Source organism: Ascaphus truei, chromosome 4 (assembly GCF_040206685.1).
Source record: "Ascaphus truei isolate aAscTru1 chromosome 4, aAscTru1.hap1, whole genome shotgun sequence".
Taxonomy (NCBI): domain Eukaryota; kingdom Metazoa; phylum Chordata; class Amphibia; order Anura; family Ascaphidae; genus Ascaphus; species Ascaphus truei.
This window is the reverse complement of record NC_134486.1, coordinates 35,683,351-35,709,352: the sequence shown is the minus strand read 5'-3', so window position 1 is coordinate 35,709,352 and position 26,002 is coordinate 35,683,351. Positions and strand designations below refer to the sequence as shown.

The window sequence follows — 26,002 nt, the reverse complement described above, 5'->3', positions numbered from 1 at the left end:
AAGCCGTGTTTTTGCCTTTCCTAGATCTCATGGTCACGATGGGATTTTCGAGAGAGGAAATTAACGAATCTGTGGTTAATCAGAAATACGATGAGGTCATGGCCACTTATTTACTGCTTGGTAAAAAGCCGCCGGAGGTAAGATTTCATTTTCCTACTGACATCCTTTTGCAGAACTAAATGTGTAATCGCCCGCAATATATTGTCGGCGTGGCTAACAGTGGCATTAAAAGCACTTGATGTACTTGGCGCAGAACGATGACGCCCTTTGGCTGCTAATGCAACCTTGCATGGGTTAGTGCTTTACAATGCAGCAAATGTGAATTTATGATGGTATGGAACTGTATTTATTTCTGGAAAAACTCACAATTTTAATTGTTTCTGAAAAGTATGAAACTGTTATGCAAACTTCATGATTTCAACTGCATTTCGCCTAAAGAAAAAAAAAAAGTAAAAGTATTTTGCCCAACAGTTCACAATTGTTGGATTTAAATTGATAATACTTATTTTCTTACCTTAACTAATAAAATAAGCCCAGAGCTGATCACCTGTTGGTTTTCCCTGGTGCTATTCATGCGTGACATATTTTTCTTTTCACACCTGTCTCTCAGTTTGAAGGAAGCGAGTCTCTGTCCAACAGTAACCTGTGTCAAAGGTCTCGGCCCAGCAGTGATTTAAACAACAGCTCTGCCCCATCTCCTGCCCACATGAAAGTCCAGAGGAGCACATCTGCAAACCAGAAGCAGAGGCGCTTCAGTGACCACGGTGGGGCTTCCACTTAAACATCTTGTAGCTTCTGGCTGCCTTGTGCAGTTTGAGAGGATACGCTCTGCTTCGGCCATTTACAAATGGCAGTGCTAAGCTCCCCAACACATGCATGTGACCGTCTCAAAAGCAATTAGTCTATTGCTTGGTAATGGGAGAAGAGGAGGAAGAACTTAGTTGAAGGTGCTTACGGGGACATGTTTCTGCAGCTCTAGGCTTGGTTTACAAAGCAGGACTTCGGCCATGTTGAGATGCACAATGATGGAAGATGGTATTGCTACTTCTGATTAACTCTCCACACTCCTTCCAAACATTAAATAAGAAACGCCTGCTATCAGGAAGGACACTGCTGTAGTTTATTACAGTGGTCTGGAAAGCAGCATAGTGCAGGGAGTATGCCCTGCTTGGATATCTTTCATTTTCATGGATCAATGAATAGGCCACATATATGCATGAGGGCGTGGCTCTAACATGCACTTATCTATCACTGTAATACTCTCGTGGTGTGTGCGACACATACCCTTGCCACGCGTGTAATAACTAGAATTGATGCAACTACAGGTGGTTTAGATAAGGCAAGACACTGGGGAGGAATGTTGTACTGTGCTTCATGCGGTTCTACCCAATGACCCGACTTTCTATTACCTGAACCAGAAGGGCTGGTTACTTCAGATCAGTATGAAGGTTCTGTACTGGCCACTCTCTGACCTGTGTGCTCCATGACCTACGTAGAATACAAATTCAAAGAAGGTGGGAAAACTAATTTGCAGCAATCATTTGAGACAAAATAGGTCCAACTGAGCAGTTTGTTTGTTTGTGTTTGAGGCGGTAGATAAACTATTCTCTGTAATTAACAGCTGGGCCATCGATTCCCCCCGCTGTGTCCTATACAAAACGGGGCCAGGCGAACAGTGTGGAAAGTGAACAGAAAGAGGACTGGGACAAAAACGGGTCCCGTAAACTCAGCAGCACTACAGTGGGCTCCAAAGGGGAGGTGGCAGCAAGCCCCCTGGCAGGACCAGAGAGGAAGAAGTCTACAGTCGCCCCAAGTGTAAGTAAGAGTGAGAGTGCCCGGGAGTGTAATGAAATGATGCAGAGCTCTTTCAAAGAGTATTCAATGTGTAGGTTCTCCGATATCAAGATGCTTTAAAGCTGCAGTTCAGTCTTTTTTTTTTTTTTTTACTTATTTTTTTAATTCAATAGTTTCATGTGGGCAATCTCTAATTACCTAAAGAACTGTATAGCTGCCGGTCAATTCGTTCTCCATGTATTGATTGGCGAAATCTTTAGATATGGGATATGTTTTTCCTCTGCTTCTGTCACTCAGTGGAAGCTCATGAATATTCATGAGCACTCCTGCACTGACATGTGCTAGAGGGAGGGCAGGGTTGACAAAGGGGTGTGCCAGGGCTTGTGACAGGACATGAAGGGCCAGTGCATTAGCAAATGGTTGTTAAAATAGAATACAAGAAAATTGGTCTTTCAAAGTTGTTGTTTTTTAAACAGAAAATGCTAAAAGTATTTTTTCTTACTACAGAACTGATTTATTAAAAAAAACACACATGCAGGATATTGACTGAACTGCAGCTTTAACCTTTCGAGTGCCGTTATGGTATGGCACAAGCCTATTGACGTACCAGGTATGTCATGGCACAAATGCTCGGTTTCTAGGGGATGATCAGGCTAACTGCTCCAACAGAGCGGTCACGTGATCACAGCAAATTCTGGAGAGACCTTTGGCACTTAAACGGTGAAGGTGGCAATCCCCCTACATTAATATATTAATATCCTCTCTCCCCCCACATCCCCCCCACCTATTTTTTTACAGTACTAGAACTGCACTATTTTCAGAACGGGGGACCCCTGTTTTCTGAGACAATTAGCAGTGAAGTTACCAGGATTACATGTCACTCCAATTCTCGCCCCAATATAAAGCCGACATAGTTTGTGGCTTCCTATTAAGTGTCCCATCTAAATCCTCTTTAAAGGGCAGAAAGTAATGCCAGTGACTTCACCGGGGAGAATCTCGGGAGCCGGACACCCACGGAGCAGAACAGCGCACTTCTGTTCCAATCCTGAACCCCCGTTTCTCCTTTATTTTTAGTAGTAGTCTTCTTTTGCTGCACCATGTCCCATCCAGCACTCTGGATTATTCAGTCACTACCAATAGTGAGCAGCCCGTCCTTCAGCTCGGTATTCAGGGAGAGGGCGCTATTTTTTATCTACAGCAGGGTTGGCCAACTCCAGTCCTTACGGGGCCACCAATGGTTCATGTTTTCAGGATATCTCTGCTTCAGCACAGGTGACGCAGTCAACGGCCGAGCCACTGATTGAGCCACCTATGAAGCAGGGATATTCCATGAGGACTGGAGTTTGGCCACCCCCTGATCTACAACAATCCCATAATGAGTAATATGTCACTACCTAATAATGTGTTAAGCTTTACAAAAAAATAACAATAAAACCCCCTTTCATTTCTTGGTTTGTTTTCAGAATAACCTGTTTCCTGGCAGCGGGATGACCAGGAGGAACACTTACGTATGTGAGCGCACTACTGATAAACCCGCTGCTGTGCAAAATGGGAAAGACAGCAGGTAACCATTTATAGTTCTATTAGCGAGACCGTGGCTCCCACTCATCGGAGCAGTCACACGTAGCGAGACCGTGGCTCCCACTCATCGGAGCAGTCACACGTAGCGAGACCGTGGCTCCCACTCATCGGAGCAGTCACAGTAGCGAGACCATGGCTCACACTCATCGGAGCAGTCACACGTAGCGAGACCGTGGCTCACACTCATCGGAGCAGTCACACGTAGCGAGACTCGCCGAGTAAACAACTTATCCATGTGATTGGCTTTCTTAGAGAGTTGCGGTTAACCCTTAAACTAATAGTATATGTTTTTGGATGACATTGCTGAAGGTGTGACAATGTACGTTAAAGATCAGCGGTTACAGTGTGTGTGTGTGTGTGTGTGTGTGTGTGTGTGTGTGTGTGTGTGTGTGTGTGTATGTATATATGCAGTGTTCGACAAACCTATACATTTGCTCGCCCCGGGCGAGTGGATTTAACCCCCGGGCGAGTAAATATTGGCCCAAGCAGCACACGTTTGGTACTATGTGGCGAGTAGATTTTTTTGTGTGGCGAGTAGATTTTTTGGTGATTTGTCAACCACTGTATATATGTATATATATATATATATATATATATATGTATGTAAATACAACTGTATGAGCATCTGCATGTCCCAGGCAGGTCTGCAACCCCGCCTTTCCCCATTATCACCCAGCACACAGCACTTCCACTGCAGCAAGGGATTCTGGGAAATGACATGCAAATGATATATATATATATCTTTATTTGTGTAGCGCCATCCATGTACATAGCACTTTGCAGCAGTACTAGACGTGACAAAGTAATAGTGGCAGAGATAGCGAACCTTTTTAGGGTCAAGTGCCAAAACGCATATAAAAAAAACCCGCAAAACTTTTCGAGTGCCCAAAACTTTGATTGTATTTTACATGTGTAGCCCTGTTTCCCGCTAAACAAGATGGCTACTGGTGCTGCCCTTTGCCTGTTGGCTCACAGGGGCCTAAGTCTCTGCCATGGAGAGCCTGGGGCGATATACTTACAACCTTGGTGCAGCGCCTCCACCTGAGAGGGGATCCCAACGAAGTGGGTGGAGCCCCTCACAGGACCCAAACAATGAACACACACAATGTAAAATAGAAAGGCCTTTACTGGAACACATACCGTATTTTCCGGCGTATAAGACGACTGGGCGTATAAGACGACCCCCAACTTTTCCAGTTAAAATATAGAGTTTGGGATACACACACACACACACACACACACACACACACACACCACTATACATATATATATATACACACACACACACATCACTATACATACACACACACACACACATCACTATACACACACACATCATTATACACACACATCACTATACACACACACACACACACATCACTATATACACACATCACTATATATATATATATATATATACACACACACACACACACACACACACGTGAAAGTACTACTGTACTGCATGCTCGGCTCCCCACGCTGCGGAACACTGGAGGAGTAAAGACAGGAAGAGGAGGGCTTGTGTCTGTGTGTAGAGGGACGCCCCGCCCCCTCTGCAAGCACAGGGAAACAGCAGCAGCACAGAGCTTCTGCCTGCCACTGCTCTGCTCTTCCCCCAGGTTTCGCCGCACAGGCTGCGCCCCCCAGTTTGCGCACCGCTGGCCTGGCGCACGTGACCGGCGCCCGGCTGACGCGCGGCACGCCGGAAAAAATAAACAAGGAAGCCGCGTCTGCCCGCACTTTGCACTTTGCCGGCGTATAAGACGATACCCGGCGTATAAGACGACCCCCGACTTTTGAGAAGATTTTTCAGGGTTAAAAAGTCGTCTTATACGCCGGAAAATACGGTATATCTTATACTCTATAACGTCTATAACTCTATAGGGCTAAATGTACAACTACCCACGCACCTCGCACGGCTGTATCCCACCACCGTGTAACCCACACCGTGTCCTGAGAATCCCAGTCCCACACTCAAACCCACTATGTGTGACTGCGCGGCCCACTAATTTGAGTGTAGTATAGTTGGTGCACTTTCTATAAGGTACCTGCTGGGTGCTCCAGCACCCGGGCGCTCCGAGAAGAAACCAGATAGGGATCCGCCGATCCAGCGATGTCCTCCACGGTGCGTCCGCCTCCGCGTGCGGTGGTATCCCGCTGGAGTGTCCCACCGTGATGATAGTCTCTGATTCTGCCACAGTAGCCTGGTCCCAGACCACTGGTATCAGGATCGCGCAGCGTAGCAGCTGTATACCTGAGTTATAGATAGCTAAAGGGGCAGGGTTCCTACCTAAGGGCCTGTCCCTGTAGCAGCCACAATCTATCAACGTGAGTCGGGGCCTAGGGGGAAATCTGGCCTAGTGCAGAGGGTCACAGCCCCTGCACACACACCTCTTACCCCTATCCTCTCCCAGCTCCGACTGACTCCTCCTCTTCCAGCGCGCGAATACCTATCTCCTGTCTCAGGAAACCTAGCTGCGCGATTGGCTCCCTGGTGTCACATGGTATCCTTGCCCCTGATATATTATTGATGCATTAATGAAGAAACTTGGTGAGACCAAAAGCAAAACACAAGTCCTTCATTATTATTATTACAGGTATTGAGTGCTTGTCCAGTTTTGTTTTTTGTATAGTTGTATGCATCTTGTGGCGTGATGCAGGATCACAGCACCTCTAGCTGAATTGTGTTGGACAGGGTGAGAGCTAGTTCATTCAGTTTTTTTAAATGTTTTTACACCTGGAAATATTAACTGACCAATGGACAGGTAATATGAGTAGGTCTTTTATCAGAGGTATATAAATGTTTAATAGAAAGTGTGTGTTTGTGTACTGTACTGCAGCAGTAAAATAATCATTCTCTTTCCTTTGGCACACTCTGATTTCATGGTCGAAGGGAGCTTGGGAATGTTCCATTAAACAGTTAACATTTTCCAATATAAAAGTGAATGAAGTGATGACAAATACTTTGATGCCGTGTAAAGGTTAGTGTGCATTATTAATAATGCTTTCACGGGAATATCAAAGTCTCATAAAAATCATTTCTGGGCTTGCAGCTTGTCCTTTCAGATTTGAAATTCTTATTCTAAAAACGGAAAATGCCACCTACGGTACAACCAAGCAATCGGTTGGACTTGGAAGCAGACGCATTCCTCATACTTAGATTGTAAGCTCTCCGGGGCAGGGATTTGCTTTCCTATTATCTGATCTTGTTTGATGAACTTATTGTATTATAATGCCCTGTAAAGTATACAATGATGTACATTCAAGGTAGACATTTCTACCGGTCGTTTCATAATTGAAGATATATTTTTATTAGCTGGCAAATTTAACGCCTGAACGCTTAACTTTGCAACGGGCCGTAAACAATATGATGTTTTGCTGTATTTCCCATGAGCTTTGGTGAAATTGTACGCAGTGAGTGACGGGAACATTCATGTTTTTCAGCTTAACAGAAATGTCGGCGGGGGGCGTTCCTTCTGCGGGCTCCGCCGTGCCCACAACACGACCTCGCCACCAGAAGTCCATGTCGGCCTCTGGCCATCCCATTAAAGTCACCCTACCTACGATTAAAGATGGTACTGAAGGTTATCGACCAAGGTACCCAATAGAATCATAACGTATGCGTATGTTAGGAACGTGCACTTCTAACTGTTCACATTTCAGGTTGCTTCCAAATGATGACCATTGAGTTTGTGACGTACTTACTTTAATGATCACTGGTTACCACGCAGTGTGTGTTTGTAGTATCACTTATTTTATTTTTTTTCACAAATCTACACTACATTTTTGGGTAAAAAAAAATGATTTTTCATTAAATATTCTCAACAGTCTACAGTTTTGGATTCCATCCTAATCACCGCACTGAGAGCGGCTTTTAATAGTGAAGTCCATGGGGCAGTTCTCCCTGCTAATCCTATTAGACCTCTCCACGATTTGATTACCCTCTTCTCCTCTATACCCTTTACTCCCTTGGAGTTTGAGAGTCGCCCCTTTCACGTTTCCCCTCCTTCCTGAATGACCTCAGTGTTTTATTTGCTGCGACCTACTCGCCTCCACTCGCATTCTCTGTTAGCGACCCCCCCAAAGATCTGTTCTTCTAAAGATGTTTCGTTGACAGAGGCACATTAAATGTAGGTGACCCCTGTAGGACCCTTAGGAAAATGAACATGGTCCGTGGCCTGTTCAGTGGCCACATTAGGTTGCAAATGAGTAATGGTGATGCTAAGCCTCTTTCACTAATTGGAGGCTGATAGTATATAGAGGTTCTCTGCATGTTGGTTTTCAGGGGTGGTCATGAAAAGTAACGCTCTTTACAATGAGAAATGACCTACCTGTGTCTCTCCCTTTGCTTACACAGCAGTGCGACTCAAAGGGCGCCGGCTGCTTCCCCCTCTGCTCACAGTATTAGCACCTCCACTCCGGACCGGACTCGGTTCCCTCGCGGAAGTACCAGCCGGAGCACCTTCCATGGGGAGCAGCTCCGGGACCGCCGCACCGCCACTTATAACGGACCGCCGGCATCGCCTGCCCACGAGACCACCCCGTTCTCTCATACAAGAAGAGGAACGTCCACTGGTATTATAGGCAAGATCACTTCCAAGTTTGTCCGCAGGTAATTTACTGGAAGGCGCATACAACCTGGCTTTATTAGCTTCCTTGAGTATTAAATGACTCTTAATAAGATAGGACAGCCATCTTTAAAACGCCCTACGGCTGACATTTCACAAGGTGCACTATCAAAATTCTCTTGGATTTTCCATTTGAAAGGCCATGAGAATATTTTGTTTTTATAACATTTATCATTGTTAATAATGTATGCAGAAGAGTAAATTAACTAGATCAACAAAGTGATCATCTAGTTATTTAAAGCAGCAATCCACCTCCCTAATAACCATTTATTTTGTTAAAGTCCACCTGAACCAGCGAGGTCCCCTGAAGATGATCTGCAGTCTCCGTTTTCCATGGACCTCTAGGTTCCCGAGATATTTGTGGGTTTTGTTTGTGCCAGTGTTTGACACACAACAATTAAAACATGGCTATCGGGGGTCACTAATAGAACGCTGCAATGACAAAGTTGTATTTTTTATTGGCTGTCCAGGATTAAGCCAACTAAAGAAGATATTTTCTGTTCAGGAAGAAAATAGGGGGCCGTGGCCGAGGGACCCCCCTGGTTCAGGTTCACCCCCCCTCTTTCAAACTACCCAAACCCCCCCCTCACCCCCCCCCCCCCTCACAAAAAAAGTCCAGTGTGGAGTTCTTCTTTAATGGTAGTGGAAACATGTTCTCCATTTTTTTCTTCTACCCAGAATCCTCTGCACCTGGACTGTTACTATTCTTCTACCCAGAATCCTCTGCACCTGGACTGTTACTAAGGGGGGTTAATTAGTTCAGATGCTGAGTCAGAGCAGATGGATATTTTGCTCTTTGTGTCATGTTATGTCAAGCGCTGGAGATTTTATTTTGCCCGGGGAAACAAAAATACCTGCCCATTTTGCCTAAGCTGGGCTATGCCATTCAGTACCTTCTAGCACTGGAAGACCCCTTTACAGTCTATTTACTTGAATGTCCTATAAGGTTGCGTTTTCTTCGGCACCGGAAGATGTGTTGCGTTATAGCATCACTTAGTAAGTATGGGTCAAGATGCCTTCCGGAACTTTGCTCATTGCTTTATTTCCCTTCCTTGATCGCATATGAACACACATTTTGTCTCCGGATTATCACACGCGTTTTACTTCTCGGAGAATGGTTCCCTATATAGCCACTTACAGTATGCCAAAGGGTTTCATCTCCTTTCCAGACAGAACTTGTCTTGATTCTTGTTTGTCACTTGTCATTGAATCTGAACCTTAACGTTTTGTTTTCAGGGATCCAAGTGAAGGCGAAGCCAGTGGCAGAGCAGACACCCCAAGGTGAGGAGCCACTGTTCTCAACTACGCCGCAGGGCTACTCTTCTGCAGGGTCTGTTCCAGCTATGCTTGCCTTTTACATGTGTTCTCATGCTTGAGAAACATCATGTAGATTTTACTTCGTTTAATTCCTTTAAAATGCAATTTCCCCAGATACAGGAAAACAAAGCCCTGTTTAAAAAATAAAATAAGTAAATCTATGTTTTTAAGTCCTTCGATAATATATGCATTGAATTATTAAGCAGCAGAACCATTCTTGTTTGAGAGATGTCGAGTCCTGAAGAAGGGCCATTGGCTTCCAGTGAGGTCTGCAACGCTTAGCAAATTAGTGTGTGACTGGCCGTTTGGGCACATAAATGGTTAATAAACTAAAAGCTATACACGTATCAGAGCTGGGTAAAGAAAGATATAGTGAACAATGTGTTTCTATTTAAAAAAAATTGTTTTATAGAATATCGGGGATTGCATCTTTAGGAATATCATTGGTCTCTTTAAATATACGTTACAAACGTATAACCTGCAATAAATAATACAATAATGTTTAATGTTATATCTAAACACTACTTATTCTCATGCTTGTTCTTGCTTGGGAGGGCCGTGTAACTTGATGCAGAGTAATGCAGACTCTTCACAACAGAACATTTCCTACAGGTCTGTGTAAATGATTGTGTGTTGTGTTGGCTTGTGTATAGCATACACATAGTGTGAGTAGGTAGGAGCTTTGTGTAAGGGACTTCCATGTTTGGTGCATAGTTTTAATGTTCATGATACAAATTGTTCGTGTTCCCCAACATGGGGGGTGGTGGGGTCCAATGGAACTTAAAAACGGGCTCAGATTGATGGGAGAGACCGGGAGATGGAGAAAGTGGCAAAGAAAACGCACGACAAAAAGTGTCAGGGAGTCAGTGACAGAGAAAGAAGGAACTCACACTGCTTCAATAACACAAATACTGTACTCCATCAAGACAAAAATACTTGTTTAAAATGGGATTTTTATAGTTGGCCTAGCGCCAAACCTCAGGAGAATTGGAGTTGTGCAGATGAACCAGTTTGTGGGGGTCCTGTGTATAATGGTTGGGAAGCAGCACAGAGTTCTTAGGAATATACCGTATAATGCACGGTTTGTTTACTCCTTGGTTATGCCTTTGCTGGCAGAGGGCTTGTGACATTATCAAACATCTTCCCAGGAGACTATAGCCGTAGTGTTGTGTTTAGGTCTGAAATAATAATCCACATGGGTAGCAGCTGTGATGTTTATAATGGTAAAATTACATTCTGTACCGGCAGAACACAAAACATTTTGTTATATATCTATGTCGGTGACCATGCTTCGTAACAAGGCAACGGGTCACATTGCTCACTGATATATTTATTTGTATATTTTTTGCACTATTAAATGGGATTAATTACCAAGCACTAGTAAATATTAAAGGTGGCAAGCAGGGGGTCTCCAGAGCTGCACCCCGTTAATTTGAGCTCTGGGGACCCCCTGTTACCTGCGATAATTACCTCAGAAGGTGCCCAAAGTAGCATCTCCGGCTGCGTAAACAATATGGAGGTTTAAACCTCCGGCAGCACGGGAGGTAATAGGAAGCCGCAACGTAAGTACTAATAATACTGCAGGTTCAAGATAAATAATCAGAAAAAGAAGTGTGCGTAAAGCTTTTATTTATGTTTTATCCGCAGCTGTAGAAATAAAACAATACAGCTGCAACCAATCTTTATTTATTTTTTTCCCCTATGGCTACAGGCCAGATTTGTACCACACACCAGAAAGAATAAAGCCAGATGCATGTCACCTCCATGTCTGTGCATGAAGTACTATCCATCTGCTGCTGCGGCTTACAGCCGAGTTTAAATGAAATGCTGCAAATACTATTTGACATATTTAGTTTTTCTGTTCTTCCCGTCATTGTGTTGGGTTGTAGTCCTATTTGGTGATAAAGAGGTTTAGAACATGACATTTTATCTGAGGAGCATGACATTTCTACATGGCTATTTTGCGGTCGCTTGCCAAACCTAAAGAGTGTCCCGAAACAAACCGAGACACTGTGTGTGTGTGGTCAGGAAGGACTAAATCCTCAGGGATGTATCTATACAGATGCAGTGGCCGTTATTTGAACATATCACGCGTTGTACACCTCCGAATACCCGTGTCGTGTCGTGTCGCGTCATTACCGCGTGTTGTGTGCCTCGGAATACCCATGTCATGACGCGTCATTACCGCGTGTTGTATACCTCGGAATACCCATGTCATGACGCGTCATTACCGCGTGTTGTATACCTCGGAATACCCATGTCATGACGCGTCATTACCGCGTGTTGTATACTTCGGAATACCCATGTCATGTCGCGTCATTACCGCGTGTTGTATACCTCGGAATACCCATGTCATGTCGCATCATTACCGCGTGTTGACTCGTTTTTATTGAGTGCAGAAAATGGCATTTTAGTGTTCTGGTTTTTAACACCTGAAAATTGACACAGTACTGTATTGTACACATTACAATTCATTCATTTATGCCACGGATACGTGACGAATTGCACCCAAAGAAATCGGGATCCATGAAATTCAAACACAGAAGCCGCGTGATTGGCCGCGTGGAGTACAGCACCGCACACGAAAACGGCTCCGTGATATGTTCAAATAACTGCCGCTGCATCTGTATGCCTTGCAAACCTCTTACCGTGTTTACACGGCAGATAGTAGGGCTGGCCAAATAGTATTTGGACGTGCCAAACAACACGTTTGCACATTGAAGATTGTTACCACCTGGAAAATATCTGGGCATCAATAATATCTCTCCTAACTTCCGGTTGCAATTGTTAGTTTTCCATTCTAGATCAGGGCTGTGACATTAGTCGGGCTGACTTATTCAGCAGAGGTCACAGACCATGCTTTCTTGCCACATGCTGCCGGGCGCAGGAACATTTCAAAAAGTGACCTGGGCTTGAGAAGATCCTAGATTGCTCCATTATTTTACCAAACATCCGTTTATAAGAAAGTTTAGATTCACCTTGGGTTGGGCTGATGTCCAATGGACCCACCAGAGTACATCGGGTGAATACTAGTGTGTGCAGAGCGACATTGCCACCTCATAGGCTTCTCTTTCTTATGTTGAAGACAAACATATGCGGTTAAAAAAAAATCTGATTTAAACTACTGTATTTATAAAGAACGCTGACGTTGGTCCATTAAAATATCCTAACCTGCACTTAATATACACTTCTAAAGTACCAACAAGTCGGATAGAATATTGCATTACAGAAAGCAGCAGTCCCACCTCCGTATCCCCCCTTTATACTGCATGGGAACCCAGGGGCTCCATTGGATCCCAGACATGCTTACCAACCTGTGTTTAAGCTGGACTTCAACTGGAAGCCGCAAGAGATGATGTCGCATCTTCCTTTTCGGCCCGTGAGGTTTGATGGCCCCTTTGGTTTCCCTGAAGGGCGTTTTTAACACTGGTATCTCAGGAACCGGGCAGTTCCTCAGAGCTTAAAATAGTGCTGTTGGCTCCGGAGGAAGCAGTGAGGAAATATAACCTGGCGCTTAAAACTAAAGTGAATAAAAGTGCCCAAAATAAAACAAACACCTCTAAATACTAGTGAAATAATGATTTGAAAAATTAGGGGGAGCGCAGGATCAACAGTGACTAATAAATAAATGTGAACAGTGATAAATAAATAAATATGGATAAATAACACTGTTGTTCTGTTCTTTTTCGTGCTCTTTGAGGGATGAATGGGGATCTTCCTTCAATCTCTCTCGGGGTTGAAAAAGACAAAAACCCAATGGTATAGATTGTATGGCAAAAAGTGTATATTCCAATATGATTGCAGGAATTGCAATTGCACTCACAGTTTCAGTACTTATTTATGTATCTATCACTGTTCTCGTATATTTATTAGTCACTATTTATCCTGTGCTCCCCTAATTTTTCACGTCGTGTCTCCGGAGGAAGCCCTGGTTCACATGCCGTATAAAAAGAAATACATCAAAAAAATCGAGTAGGTGGAATTCTGCTTTGAATGAGGAAGTTCAACATACTTTGGATAATGTAACTGTAACATGCCCTTTAAAATGAGAGATACATTGGAAAAGAGTAAGAGGCAGTCTGCACTAATCCATACGACCTGTTAAATGGTATACTGAATATTGGGGAGTGGGAAAATAACAAGTAGACTACCGGTAAATAAATCAATTGGTGGCAGTGCTTGATAGGAGAACATTACTTTGGTAACATGTTGCTTAAGATGTCTGTACTGCAAGACCTTCCCCATCAGTGCAGGTGACATCTGCAATGTATTATTGGTCCATGCCACACTGAATGGGTTACAACTCGTTCAATAGTTCACAGTATAATTAGGATAAGGCAGTTAATAGATGATGCCGTTTGCTTATTTGACTCCCTTTTTCCTTCTTTAGGAGCACTTCCGGGGAGCCGAAGGAGCGAGAAAGGGAAGACGCGAAGGATTCTAAGCCCCGCTCCCTGCGCTTCACTTGGAGCATGAAGACCACGAGCTCCATGGACCCCAACGACATGATGAAGGAGATCCGCAAAGTGCTGGATGCCAACAACTGCGACTACGAGCAGAAGGAAAGGTTCCTGCTCTTCTGCGTCCATGGAGACGCTCGGCAGGACAGCCTCGTCCAGTGGGAGATGGAGGTCTGCAAGCTGCCACGTCTGTCCCTCAATGGGGTGCGCTTCAAGAGGATATCCGGGACCTCCATTGCCTTCAAAAACATTGCATCCAAGATCGCCAATGAGCTCAAACTGTGAAGCCACAAAATGGACAATGTCCAACATGACGTACAATGTCTGAATGTACTGCTGAACCCTACACTGCCAGGGTGCAAGCATTGGGCATCTTGACCAGTAAAGGGCATTATTACCCTTGGCACGTGAGCCTTTTCCTTACAGAAAATGCCCTTACTGCAATAAGGTTATACATAGTTATAATGAATTGTACAATTTAAAATTCAGTACGACTTCTACAATAAATAACCAGTCTATGTTACGTTCACATGTACAGGGAATTATATGGGACATTTTGTTCACAGTCTGTGTTCATAGAATTGTATAATAGACGCACACAAAACAACGGATTGCTTATAAGAAACTGATCTTGTATAGCTGGGTTTAATTTTCTGTACAGAGATATATGTTCAGTGTTTTGTTGGAGATGAAAATGTTCTTCCCTTTTGTTTATTGAAATAATGATTTATTTTTTACTGTTACCTTTTTGTTTTCCTCTTGTAACTTCCATCATGCCCATATTCCTTCTTTTTTTTTTTTTTTTTAATTCACTGAAATGGAAAAAATAGACTGATTTGTAGCGACGGCTGTAGATTGACCAATTTTAGCTAAACAATTTTGGTGATAGCCTGTGTCTGCTGTTCTATACCCCAATGGTACCAGAGGGACTTGCAGCTGTACTGCCGCGCGGGGCACTAGAGACCTCTGATCCTATGAAGGGGCATTAGATGAGCCTTCCTTGCAAAGAATCTTCTGCTCATCTTTTTGTACCGATCTTTCAGTGTCTAGGGGGAGAAATACAAACATGTTTACAGTGTTGAAAGTTGTAGTTGTAAAACGAAAAACAATTAGGCAGGGTAAATGCTAGAATTTATTTTATGTGGGAAAAAAAAACTGTGTAATGTCCCCAATACTCCTGAAACCACAGGCCTCCAGCTAAACGCTCCGCTTTTCTTCCGCATAGAGCAGAGAAGGGACAGAGGTGGGTTCAGCCAGCGACCTATAAAAGTGACAGACGCAGGGCAGTGACTCGGAAATAAGCAGTGTTATGGAAGGTGAGGCTGACTTCACCTTGTCGGTGACGGAGGACCCAGAAGTGTTTGCTGACCCCTTGTACTGTACTAGTTGAAGCGGGTGTGATGAGCAAAGCTGTGGTACAGTACCAGTCTGCAAACTTGTTTTCTTCACTTCGGACACTCTCTTCAAATTGCATAAGGGGAAAAGTCACCCTCAAGTGAGATGTAAAATGCATGGACAGCAGATAATAGGAAAACAATCATTTATTATTATATATATATTTTTTTTTTACTGAATTCAAAAGCTCTAAATTGTACTCTTAAAGCCTGTTGTGAGAGGTAGCAGTGAAATAGCAAGTCTGTGAAAGGAAAAAAAACATGAAATGGTTAAACTAGATTCGTGGTTTTTTCAACTGGGGTTTCTAGGATCCCTTGGATTCTGTGGGTATCCATAAAGGGTTTCCTGCAATTTTCAGGTCATTTGAAAATTGTACCAAATACAGAAGAATTTATAATGCATCTGAGGGTTGGCGTTCCTTACAATGCCTCTGATCTCAGACGCGCTTTTAGAGAGGGTTAGTGTTCCTTACAATGCATCTGAACTCGGACACATTATTAGAGAGGGTTGGGGTTCCTTACAATGTATCTGATCTCAGACACGCTATTAGAGAGAGTTGGGGTTCTCTAGAATTTCACAATACAGTTATAGGGTTCCTTAATTAAAATAATACCTTTGAAAACCACTAGATGCAGAGTTTTTGCTTTCACGGCACTGCATCTGTAACTAGAATAAAGGGGACTTAGAACAGCAGTGCCAATTACTTTCCAAGTTTGAGTTAAAGGAACGTTGCCTTCTCCAACTTGTCTTCGAATCGGACGTGATGAAGAAAACGCTTTGCTTCATTCCATGATCAAGCATGAAATTAAATGAATATTACAAATAAAGAGGACAGGGAGCATATGCATTTTAAAAAGGCTGTAATGTTGTAATTAGGTGCAAAAAGTAAGTTTTAACCCAACTGCCTGACAGCATGATACACAACTTATTTTGGGAATTGCCACAGAGATCCACTAATGATTTTAAGTTTTTATTATTATTTAAGGCTGTTATGTAAGGACACAGTGTAATAAATGATTCCTCTATCATAATGTACTGATTAAAAGGCCTAATCCCTTAGTACTGCTCAATGATAGAAATCACCTCCATTCCCCTTATATAGCGTCCCGGTTAGATTTTTCACATGCTTGGCCAGTATGCATTCAGACCTCAAGCATCAGTCACTACAGATGCACCAGAACAAACTACCCTAAGTAGGTGTTTAAGCCTTAAAGGGCAGTATTACTGTAGATGCACTTTCTCCGAGCAGGCGAGGCAGGTCTTTGGGATTCTGCTGGCTTGGGATCTGGGGACTTGTGTCTCTGCTTCCTGGCGAATGCTGTTCTTGTAATACCAATTGTTCAGGTGTCCAATTGCCGTTACACATACTCAGCCATGCATTGCGTCCAACGTGTGGGCATGGAGAAAATGGCACTGCTGTGTTAAGTTCGTCCTTAGTGCAAGCTAATCGATGTGAAAAGTATAAGACCAACTACAGCAGTTAATCAGGGCAGCACAGGAATTTACCGTTCTAAACACGTACTTGCAATTAAACGGATACTTTTCGGTTTTTAATCTGTAGTTGCAGTACCTATTAGCGCCGCTGATTGAGGTTCTGAACGCACTCAGACATGTAAAAACCTAACTAGCAGCTGAATAACAACAAATCCCATGGAATATACTGTATACAATGCGCAGCGCTTCCGTTATAGACAGATAAGGGGGCCCATACCTACAGGGGCAGTGAATGCAGCAGATGTTATTATTAAAATCCTTCCCTTTTGGTGGCTGTTTTCACGAGCCAGAGACCGCAATTGGCACGGCCATTATCAACCGCTATAAAACTACTGGAGATTTACAAACTGAATTATGTTATCAATATAAAGAGGAAAAAAATGATGGTTTATCAATATATATGTGTGTTTATTGGACTGCCCCATAACCCTGTTGCAGCCAGAGGCGCGTGCAATGCGTTGCATGCCCCTTTGGCTGCCACAGGGTTAATTGTTTGGCTCCAGGCAGGGCCTGTGAGATTTGCTTTGTATAGGTCACGTCCCGGAGGTAAAGGTCGGAGCATACATGGTTTCTAGCAGCAACCTCTTAACTCATGCATCCGTGGGTTGTACAATTCGTTCTCGTGTAACCTGTGCTTTAATATTTTACCAGATTCCTCGTATTTATTCCAACTTCACCATGCTTGTAATGTGCAGCTTTGTAATAAGGCGTTTGCCTAAAAAAAAAAAAAAATTATTATTATTTTTCCTTGAATTAGTCAAAAGAAAAACCACTAGTGCTGGTACATTTTAAAACGTGTTATTTTGTACTGAACTAACCTTTTAGAGGTTGATTGTGCAATGTTATTTAATGTTGTAATGATTGTAACAAATGTTTGGGCCCAGCCCCCATCTGCACACACTTGTGAGAAAAGAAGTCCGTCGAAAAGCCGTCAATAGACTTAAAAATGCAACTGAAGCCGTGATCCACTTTGCAACCCGAACCGATTTTTTTGTTTTAATTTAAAAAAAAACTTTTGTTGGTGGCTGCCATCTATTTCTGCAATGGCTTCCTGATTGAAATGGACTTTAAAAACTGTACTGTACTGTGTGATGTAGCTTTTATTTTTATTTTTTGTAATGGTTTTGTTCTAAAATGGACGTGTATTGTTGCCTTAGACGGAAAAAAAAGGGTGATTTAAACAAACAAACAAAAAAAAAACCAAGCGATTAGCCCTTCTTACTTAGTGTACATTGATGACATTTTGATGCAAGTTATTCACTTTCTGGTGCACTCCATTAAAACCTACTTGAACAGCTCTCGTAATAAAGCGGTTTGTCTTTTGCTCTCGTCTAAGTGAGTGGATGGAACTGAACCGACCTACAAGGGTGGACCTCACCCCCCCCCCCCTCCGCATGCCACATTTGTCCACAAACCAAACTTGTAAGTGGAAGGAAAATGTCATTCAATCTTTGTAATCGGGGCACTGGGGTCATTTAATAAGTGATTTGTACAGGGTGTTCTCCCAAACAACGAACCAAAGGGAGGGGATAGGGACTGGGGAAGGGGGAAGGGGAACCCTCGCTACTGCTAAATAGGTATAGGAGTGATGGTGCTACAATCGGGTAATAATAGATAGACAACAACGAAAAACAGATCCCCAAGGAGAGCACTCATACACTCTAGATCACAAGTGTATAGGTGGATAAATGTATGTGTGGATGAGGAATGAATAATTTAAAACACTTTATTATGAGTCATAACTCAAATAAAATAGAACGCTGTAGAATCAAAGTATAATGATTCTATGTGAGCCAATATAACAGCGAATTAATAAAAACCAAATTGGATGTAATAGTAAAGATTGCCAATGTCCTATCCTCACTGAAAAGAGGGAAATACTGGTACAATGACCACGGCAATAATAGCTAAACTTTGATCCCAACCTGTGTCTGAGGTCAGTGGGAATGACCACTGGGTATGTGAAGAGCCCCACTAAAAGTATTGGTGGAACCCTGCCTAAATAAAGTGGCTAGCCTATAGTATATAGAGCTAGTCCATGTGGTGAGACACTGGGATAGAGGTCTTAATATCTGGGTGTGCACAGGAGGTTCAATTCCAATGAACACAATACAGTGTATATATTGCGCCCAAATGCACTCCCAGTGGCATGTAAAGTTAGTTAAGCTACCTGCAAATAGCTTAGAGTGCACTTCCTGCACAGTAGGAGTCTAGAGCTCAGCTAAACCACAGATAAATAACCGTAGCAGGTAGGGTCAGAGGCTATTATAACAGCGCACAAGTAGTGCCTGTTTACACATGATGTCCAATGTTGCGGACAGTAAGATACATACGATCGTTGGTAGTAGCCCTAGATACTAGGTTTTATGGCTGAGCACCTTCAGACTAATGCAGGGTGTTTGCATATATATCAGCCAAAGTATACTGCTACATTAAAAATGCATGTTACTGCATAGACATAGCTCCAAACGAAGAGCTACTAGGAATGGACGCGCTCAGATCGCGAGCACTAGTCCCGCCCCTCTGACGTGATGACGTCATATGCCACCGACGTACGTTTCGCTGGTGCATGCTTTGTCAAGGCTGAACGGGAGCACCTGTAATACCCCCAGTATTTATCAGGTAAGCTTCAATCTGATTGGTTGAATTGCGTTCCCTGCCGGCTGCGCTATTAAAGTGAACATGCATAATAGGGCGTCTAGTTCAATACCACTGTGACAGGGTAAATAAAAGCCACCAGCTATATGCCTGGAAAACCTATGTCTAGTCTGCAGTGCAGCACTGACTAGGTTAACTTCAGCTGGGAACCTCAGGACAATTAGTTGGATCCCAGATGCCTAATCAAGTTGTGTTAAAACCCCAGGCTGTAGACACATGGGGCTGGCTGTTGAGGAGAGAGGAGTAAGCTGCTGAAGAGATTACTGATACAAGGTCTGTTAGCAAAGTAGATGAATTGTGAACTGTCTGTCCCCTGCATAGAAAAAGGGTAGCTACCTTATTTATAGACTGTCTGCTCAAGAGAAACTGTTTTGTTTGGTTTACTGAAGAAAAAGCCATTTTCTTTTGTTTGCTGATGAAAAGCCATTTTTTCTTTTGTTTGCTGATGAAAAGCTATTTTTGTTTTTGTGTGCTGTATATCTTTTAAGGCTAAATAAATAAATTAAGCCTTGTCAAGAAGGCTCTCTGCTTGGTTTACATGCCGCGGTCACGTGATCGGGACCTTTAAATGCAGAGGGATACCGGCTCCTCATAAAGGGGCCTGTATCTCGGGGAGCAGGGGGTCCCCGGACCTAAAACCACAGCGGTTCAGCTCAGGAACAAGCCAGGGACAAACCGGTGATTTGCTACACTGTTCTCTCCGAGTGCTTCACCAGGAAGCGTTGTCACCACGGTGCCTGGACGCACACCCACATATCAAGACGTCCAGCTGCTGTCTCCGGTATCTACCTCAGCTTTGGCCTCCACTTGGTAACCCTCCCTATCACAGTATTACAATTAGCATTTAACTTTTCTACATCTTGTTGTAGTGCAGCCGTGGAAGGGGGGAGTTTTTCTTTTAGAAACTCCCTTCCCTCCAGTAGGCTCAATGTTACACCGGCTCAACTGCCACTAAGGGAAAATATCCAATCACATCTGAATTGTTGCTACCACGGTACCGGACACACCCTTATAGAGCAAGCACTTGCCACTACTGTCGGCGCAGCGCGTCGGCCCCCCCTTGCAGCGGGCCTGCCCCCATTGCGGGCGCTGCAGTGTTCAGCAGGGACCTAGCCTTAGAAACCCTCTTCCAGTAGTCGCACTGTGATGCCGTTTACCTCCCACCATGGAACCGATCCTCCTTACCTGCACATTACCACCACGGTGTTGGGAAGTCCAGTTACAGACTGCGGGAACCACTTCACTGCCGCTCAGCTGCTGCCTCCAGTACCTATGTCGGTTGCTAATTTCACGTGCGAACCGCGTTGGCTTCAGCATTATACAGTATGTAGCATTAACCTAACTCCCCGTTTTCTATACTGTGACCACAGTAGGGGGGAGCTCTTTATAAACTCTCTTCCCTCCAGCAGGCATGACAGACCAGGTCCCCAGTGGCCACAGCGGCACGCGATACAGCGTGCGCCCCCCACAGCTGACCAGTGTGGCTCTTTCATGGAGTATTTCTCTCAGGTCAGTGTCTTCACGCAGAACATACCAGTATTTGTTCAAGATGTTCGTGATCTCTGGCCATTGGTTATTAAACGTGCGAATAAAGCGTATAACCTGTTTCTCATTCGTTGGAATAGCCTTATCGACCAATAGTGTGTTCCTGTCAGTGGATCTAGCTCTCTGGTAAGCCCTTTTGATAGATCTATTGCTGTACCCCCTGGCTTGAAATCTACGCTTCATGGCGGCAGCTTGTGTCTCAAAGTCCTCGTGAGATGAACAGTTCCTCCTCAGGCGTAAAAATTGACCTATAGGAATTCCCCTAATTTGGTGTTTGGGGTGATGGCTGTCAGCTCTGAGGAGGCTGTTGATGGCAGTAGATTTACGATGTAAAGATGTAACTAAAGCTCCCTGGGGAGACCTGGTGACAGTGAGATTGAGGAACGTAATGCTAGTGTGGTTATTCTCAGATGTAAATCTGAGATTAAAGGGATTAGTATTCAACTCACCAATGAACTCGTCAAGGAGCTGTTTGGTGCCGCCACAGAACAAAGATGTTGTCTATATACCTCATCCATAATATAATGTGTGAGGTATACAGACGATACAGCTCCTGGAATACCACCTCCGCCTCCCACCAACCCAAGTAGAGGTTTGCGTAGGTGGGGGCACAGGTGGTCCCCATGGCCGTACCACGGAGCTGATGATACAGTTTGCCATCGAAAGTAAAAACATTATGAGTGAGGATGAATCTTAATAGATCCACTACTAACATGTTGTGATTACTGAAGTCGCAACTTCGTGTTTCGAGGAAATACTCTACTGCCTGGATGCCCTTATCATGTATTGTAGATGTATATAGAGATTCTACATCCAGGCTGACGAGTAGTGTATCATCATCAATTGACACCTCCCTGAGTCTATTAAGTGCGTCCTTACTGTGTTCCTAAGGTAGGATGGCAAGGAAATCACGAATGGGCGGAGGACCTGGTCTACATAGACACTGCTCTGTTCTGTCAGGTTGGAGATACCTGACACAATCGGGCGTCCGGGGGGGCTTCAAGACATTTGTGTATCTTGGGGAGTGAATAGAAAGTGGCCATCCTTGGGGTCTTATTGAGGAGTGCCTCACTTTCCTTCTTGGTAAGGGCTTTGGTGTACACGCCCTGATCCAGAATCAGCTTCAGGTCACGCAAAAAGTTGATCGTGGGATCGGTTTTCAAAATTGCATAGCAACTTTTATCGGACAAAAGACGTAGGTTCTCTTTGACATAATCAGTGGTGTTCATTATCACGACGTTGCACCCCTTGTCGGAGGGCTTGATCGTGATAAGAATATTAGTTCTTAAATCCGCCAGTGCCTGTCTTTCAGAGCAATTCAGATTAGTCAAAGAAGACCTTGGCCTAAGGCGTTCAAGGTCAGTAGTAACTAACCCGATAAAAGTAGCTACATTAGGACAAGTCTCAAGAGCGGGTGTGAACCTAGATTTCGGTTTCAGAGTAGAGAAGGGACCTTCACCAGGAACCCTTGAGCTCTCTTCTTCCAAGGCTGCCAGATTATTGATATCTCCCCCCACTACCCTACCCCCCCTCTCTTCCCTTTCCCTGGTTTTCATTTTTATTATGGCAAGTACGTACTTTCAAGGGTACAGAAATGAAAATCCGGGGGAAGGTATGGGGGTTATTGGGGTGTAGGAGAAATTAAAATAAAAACAATGTGGGGGGGGGGGGTACATCACAGCAACACCCATAGGTAACCGTTGTTACAATTAACCTATAAGAATGCTAACTGTTGGCTTATGTTTCACAAGGTCAAGTTAAACACATTTCTAATATGATAAGGGACATGAGAAGACACCCAATGGGTCTTGGTTTATTCCCAAACTCTGAACATTTTATTGTAATCCAAGACGGGGTCTAATCCTCTTCCCCAGCCTTGTCCAACCAGGGATACCAATAGTTTCCGAATGTATTCATGGGATCGTTATCTTCTTGTAATGAATCTGAAGACCCAATGAGACGGCAGTTCCACCAAATGTGCAGCATCGACCCCCCTTTGCCCACAAACCCAAAAGCAATGTGGGGAAATGTGTTTTAACATCTTACTGAGCTTGTCAGGGGTCAAGTACCAGCAGTACAGAACTTTATAGCTATTTTCTTTAGTGGCTGAAGTTGGTGGAAACTGATACCACTGCTTTCCAAATGTACTGTTGCGGCAAACTTTATTCTAACAAATCACCGGTTTGTCCCTGGCTTGTTCCTGGAATGCGGCGCTGTTCACCAGAAGCATGCCGCGTTCCCAGCCAGGGGTCATGCCCGGCTGACGCGCGGTTGATGTGTTAATTGATAATGGTTCAGGATTTAATAGGCTGCAATGCTTCGCGTGTCCGCCAGATGGCATAAATTCATGAATTGTAATGCAGTATATATATAAATATATATATACTGTATAACAACAACCCCTATAACCCCTAACATACAGTACTGTACACATACAGTACTGTATATGCACATCAATGATACTATAGGCCGTCCCCTGGAGAGATGTGTTTGCAGCAGAGAGAGATCCGCTGCTCTCTGCGCAAACATCGGCACATTAAAAATGATTTAAAATACATTTTTATTCATAGTGTAGATGTGCAGGGGGTCTCCGGAGCAGAACCGCGTTGGTTTCAGGTCCGGGGACCCCTGCTTCCCGAGATACAGCCCCCTTTATGAGGTGCCGGTATCCCTCTGCATTTAAAGGTCCCGATCACGTGACCGCGGCCTGTAAACCAAGCAGAGGGATACCGGCACCCCATAAAGGGGCCTGTATCTCGGGAAGCAGGGGGTCCCCGGACCTAAAACCACAGCAGTTCAGCTCCAGAGACCCCCTACAGTATGAATAAAACACATATATAAATAAACACTCATTCCTTACCTTTGCGGCTATGTGCTACGGTAACGAAGCAGCATGACTGTATTTTTAATAATATTGTACAGTGAGCAGGGGGTTCCCTGAGCCACAAATCAAAGCTCCTGCACAATATTATTAAAATACAGAAATGCTGCTTCATTACCATAGCAGATAGCCGCTAAGGCAATGAAGGGGTTAACCCACCGTGCCTGCTTTATTGTGGGTAGCGGGGGTGGGTGAAGGGGGTATTTGGCCCTTGGTGTGAGTTTAGGACTTGCGGGGGGTTGCGGGTGCACTTAACCCCTTCACGACCGTAGCAGTTAATACCAAGTTAAGTGCACCCGCTATCCCCCCGCAAGCCCTAAACAACCACCGTTGGGGCTAATACCCCCTTCACCCACCCCCGCTACCCACAATAAAAAAAATTCACACACAGCAGCCGCCCAAAAAAAAAAAAAAAATCTAAGTAAATAAATAAATACATGAATATAAATAAATTTAAAATACATTTTTATTCATAGTGTAGATGTGCAGGGGGTCTCCGGAGCTGAACCGCTGTGGTTTTAGGTCCGGGGACCCCCTGCTCCCCGAGATACAGGCCCCTTTATGAGGTGCCGGTATCCCTCTGCATTTAAAGGTCCCGATCACGTGACCGCGGCATGTAAACCAAGCAGAGGGATATCGGCACCCCATAAAGGGGCCTGTATCTCGGGAAGCAGGGGGTCCCCGGACCTAAAACCACAGCGGTTCAGCTCCGGAGACCCCCTGCACATCTACAGTATGAATAAAACACATATATAAATAAACACTCATTCCTTACCTATTTATTCATACTGTAGATGTGCAGGGGGTCTCCAGAGCTGAACCGCTGTGGTTTTAAATGCAGAGGGATACCGGCACCTCATAAAGGGGGCTGTATCTCGGGAAGCAGGGGGTCCCCGGACCTGAAACCAACGCGGTTCAGCTCCAGAGACCCCCTGCACATCTACACTATGAATAAAAATGTATTTTAAATCATTTTTAATGTGCCGATATTTGCGCAGAGAGCAGCGGATCTCTCTCTGCTGCAAACACATCTCTCCAGGGGACCGCCTATAGTATCATTGATGTGCATATACAGTACTGTATGTGTATGTTAGGGGTTATAGAGGTTGTTGTTATACAGTATATACTGTATATATACAGTATATACTGCATTACAATTCATGAATTTCTCGGCTTCAAAGACAACAGCTTGCAAACGCCCCCATGAGTTTTTACACGGCATTGCAGTATTGCAGCCAGCGGGAATAAAATACTTAAATCACAGCCGCGAAAATAACACAATACACCCCGGGAGAAAATGACACAAAACCGCAGATAACCGGGATAATCTGAAATTCGCGGAGCTAGCCGAGTTAGAATAAAGTTGGTCGCCACTGTATGTATGTATTTATGTAACTGTATTTGTAACCATGTATTATTTGTCTTAACTCTATGCCCAGGACATACTTGAAAACTAGAGGTAACTCTCAATGTATTACTTCCTGGTAAAATATTTTATAAATAAATAATATAGCGCAATTAATGCACATAGCGCTTCGCAGCAGTAATACACGTGACAAGCATATAAATAACAAATAACACATAATGGGAAGAAGTGCTTCAGACATAAAAGTAACATTTAGGAAAAGGAGTCCCTGTTCTGAAGAGCTTACAATCTAATTGGTTGGTAGGAAGAACGTACAGAGACAGTAGGAGGATGTTCTGGTAAGTGCGTCTGCAAGGGGCCAAGGTTAATGTAAGAGGTGTAAAGTATCAGCCATGGAGCTACTCATATGCTTCCTTAAGCAGGTGTGTCTTAAAGGTGGATAGAGAGGTGCTAGTTGGATATTGAGGGGAATGGCATTCTAGAGGTGTGGGGCAGTCAGAGAGAAAGGTTTAAGGCTCTTCCCAATCTGATGACTCCGTTACAGCTTTCAGGACAGCCTACTTGGTTTTGAAATAGTGGAACATGAGGATGTCACCTCTCTGTTGTTCCCCTCTCTAGGTCTCCATCTCAAGGAGAAGGAGAAGTGCTCTACCCGCATGTCTGGGAGTAATTGTTTGAAGAGGTGATGAACACATTCCTACATGTTATCGACTTGCTCTGGTATACCTTTTATAGGCGCGTTGTTTCTGCGTGATCTGTTGTCCAGATCTTCCTCCTCCTGCACATTTGCAGTCATTTTTTTGGTGTCCTGCAAGCCTTGCGCCACTGCATTCACAGAGTCTACCAGCGCATCTGCCTTATTCTCCAGGGCATCAGTGCG

At 44.0% G+C, this 26,002-nt stretch overlaps 1 protein-coding gene across 3 annotated transcripts in view; it reads left to right on the top strand.

Moving 5' to 3' along the window:
* The window catches only part of MARK1 (microtubule affinity regulating kinase 1), a 127,377-nt gene extending 109,409 nt beyond the window's left edge, over positions 1 to 17,968 (top strand). For all 3 annotated transcript variants that reach the window (XM_075595571.1, XM_075595573.1, XM_075595574.1), the window contains 8 exons: positions 25 to 137; positions 611 to 764; positions 1,622 to 1,815; positions 3,258 to 3,358; positions 6,823 to 6,975; positions 7,736 to 7,990; positions 9,243 to 9,287; positions 13,714 to 17,968. In XM_075595571.1, coding sequence (XP_075451686.1) covers positions 25 to 137; positions 611 to 764; positions 1,622 to 1,815; positions 3,258 to 3,358; positions 6,823 to 6,975; positions 7,736 to 7,990; positions 9,243 to 9,287; positions 13,714 to 14,068 — 1,370 coding nt within the window. In that variant the 3' untranslated portion in view covers positions 14,069 to 17,968. The remainder of the gene's footprint in view (positions 1 to 24; positions 138 to 610; positions 765 to 1,621; positions 1,816 to 3,257; positions 3,359 to 6,822; positions 6,976 to 7,735; positions 7,991 to 9,242; positions 9,288 to 13,713) is intronic.
* Positions 17,969 to 26,002: the final 8,034 nt, after the last annotated feature.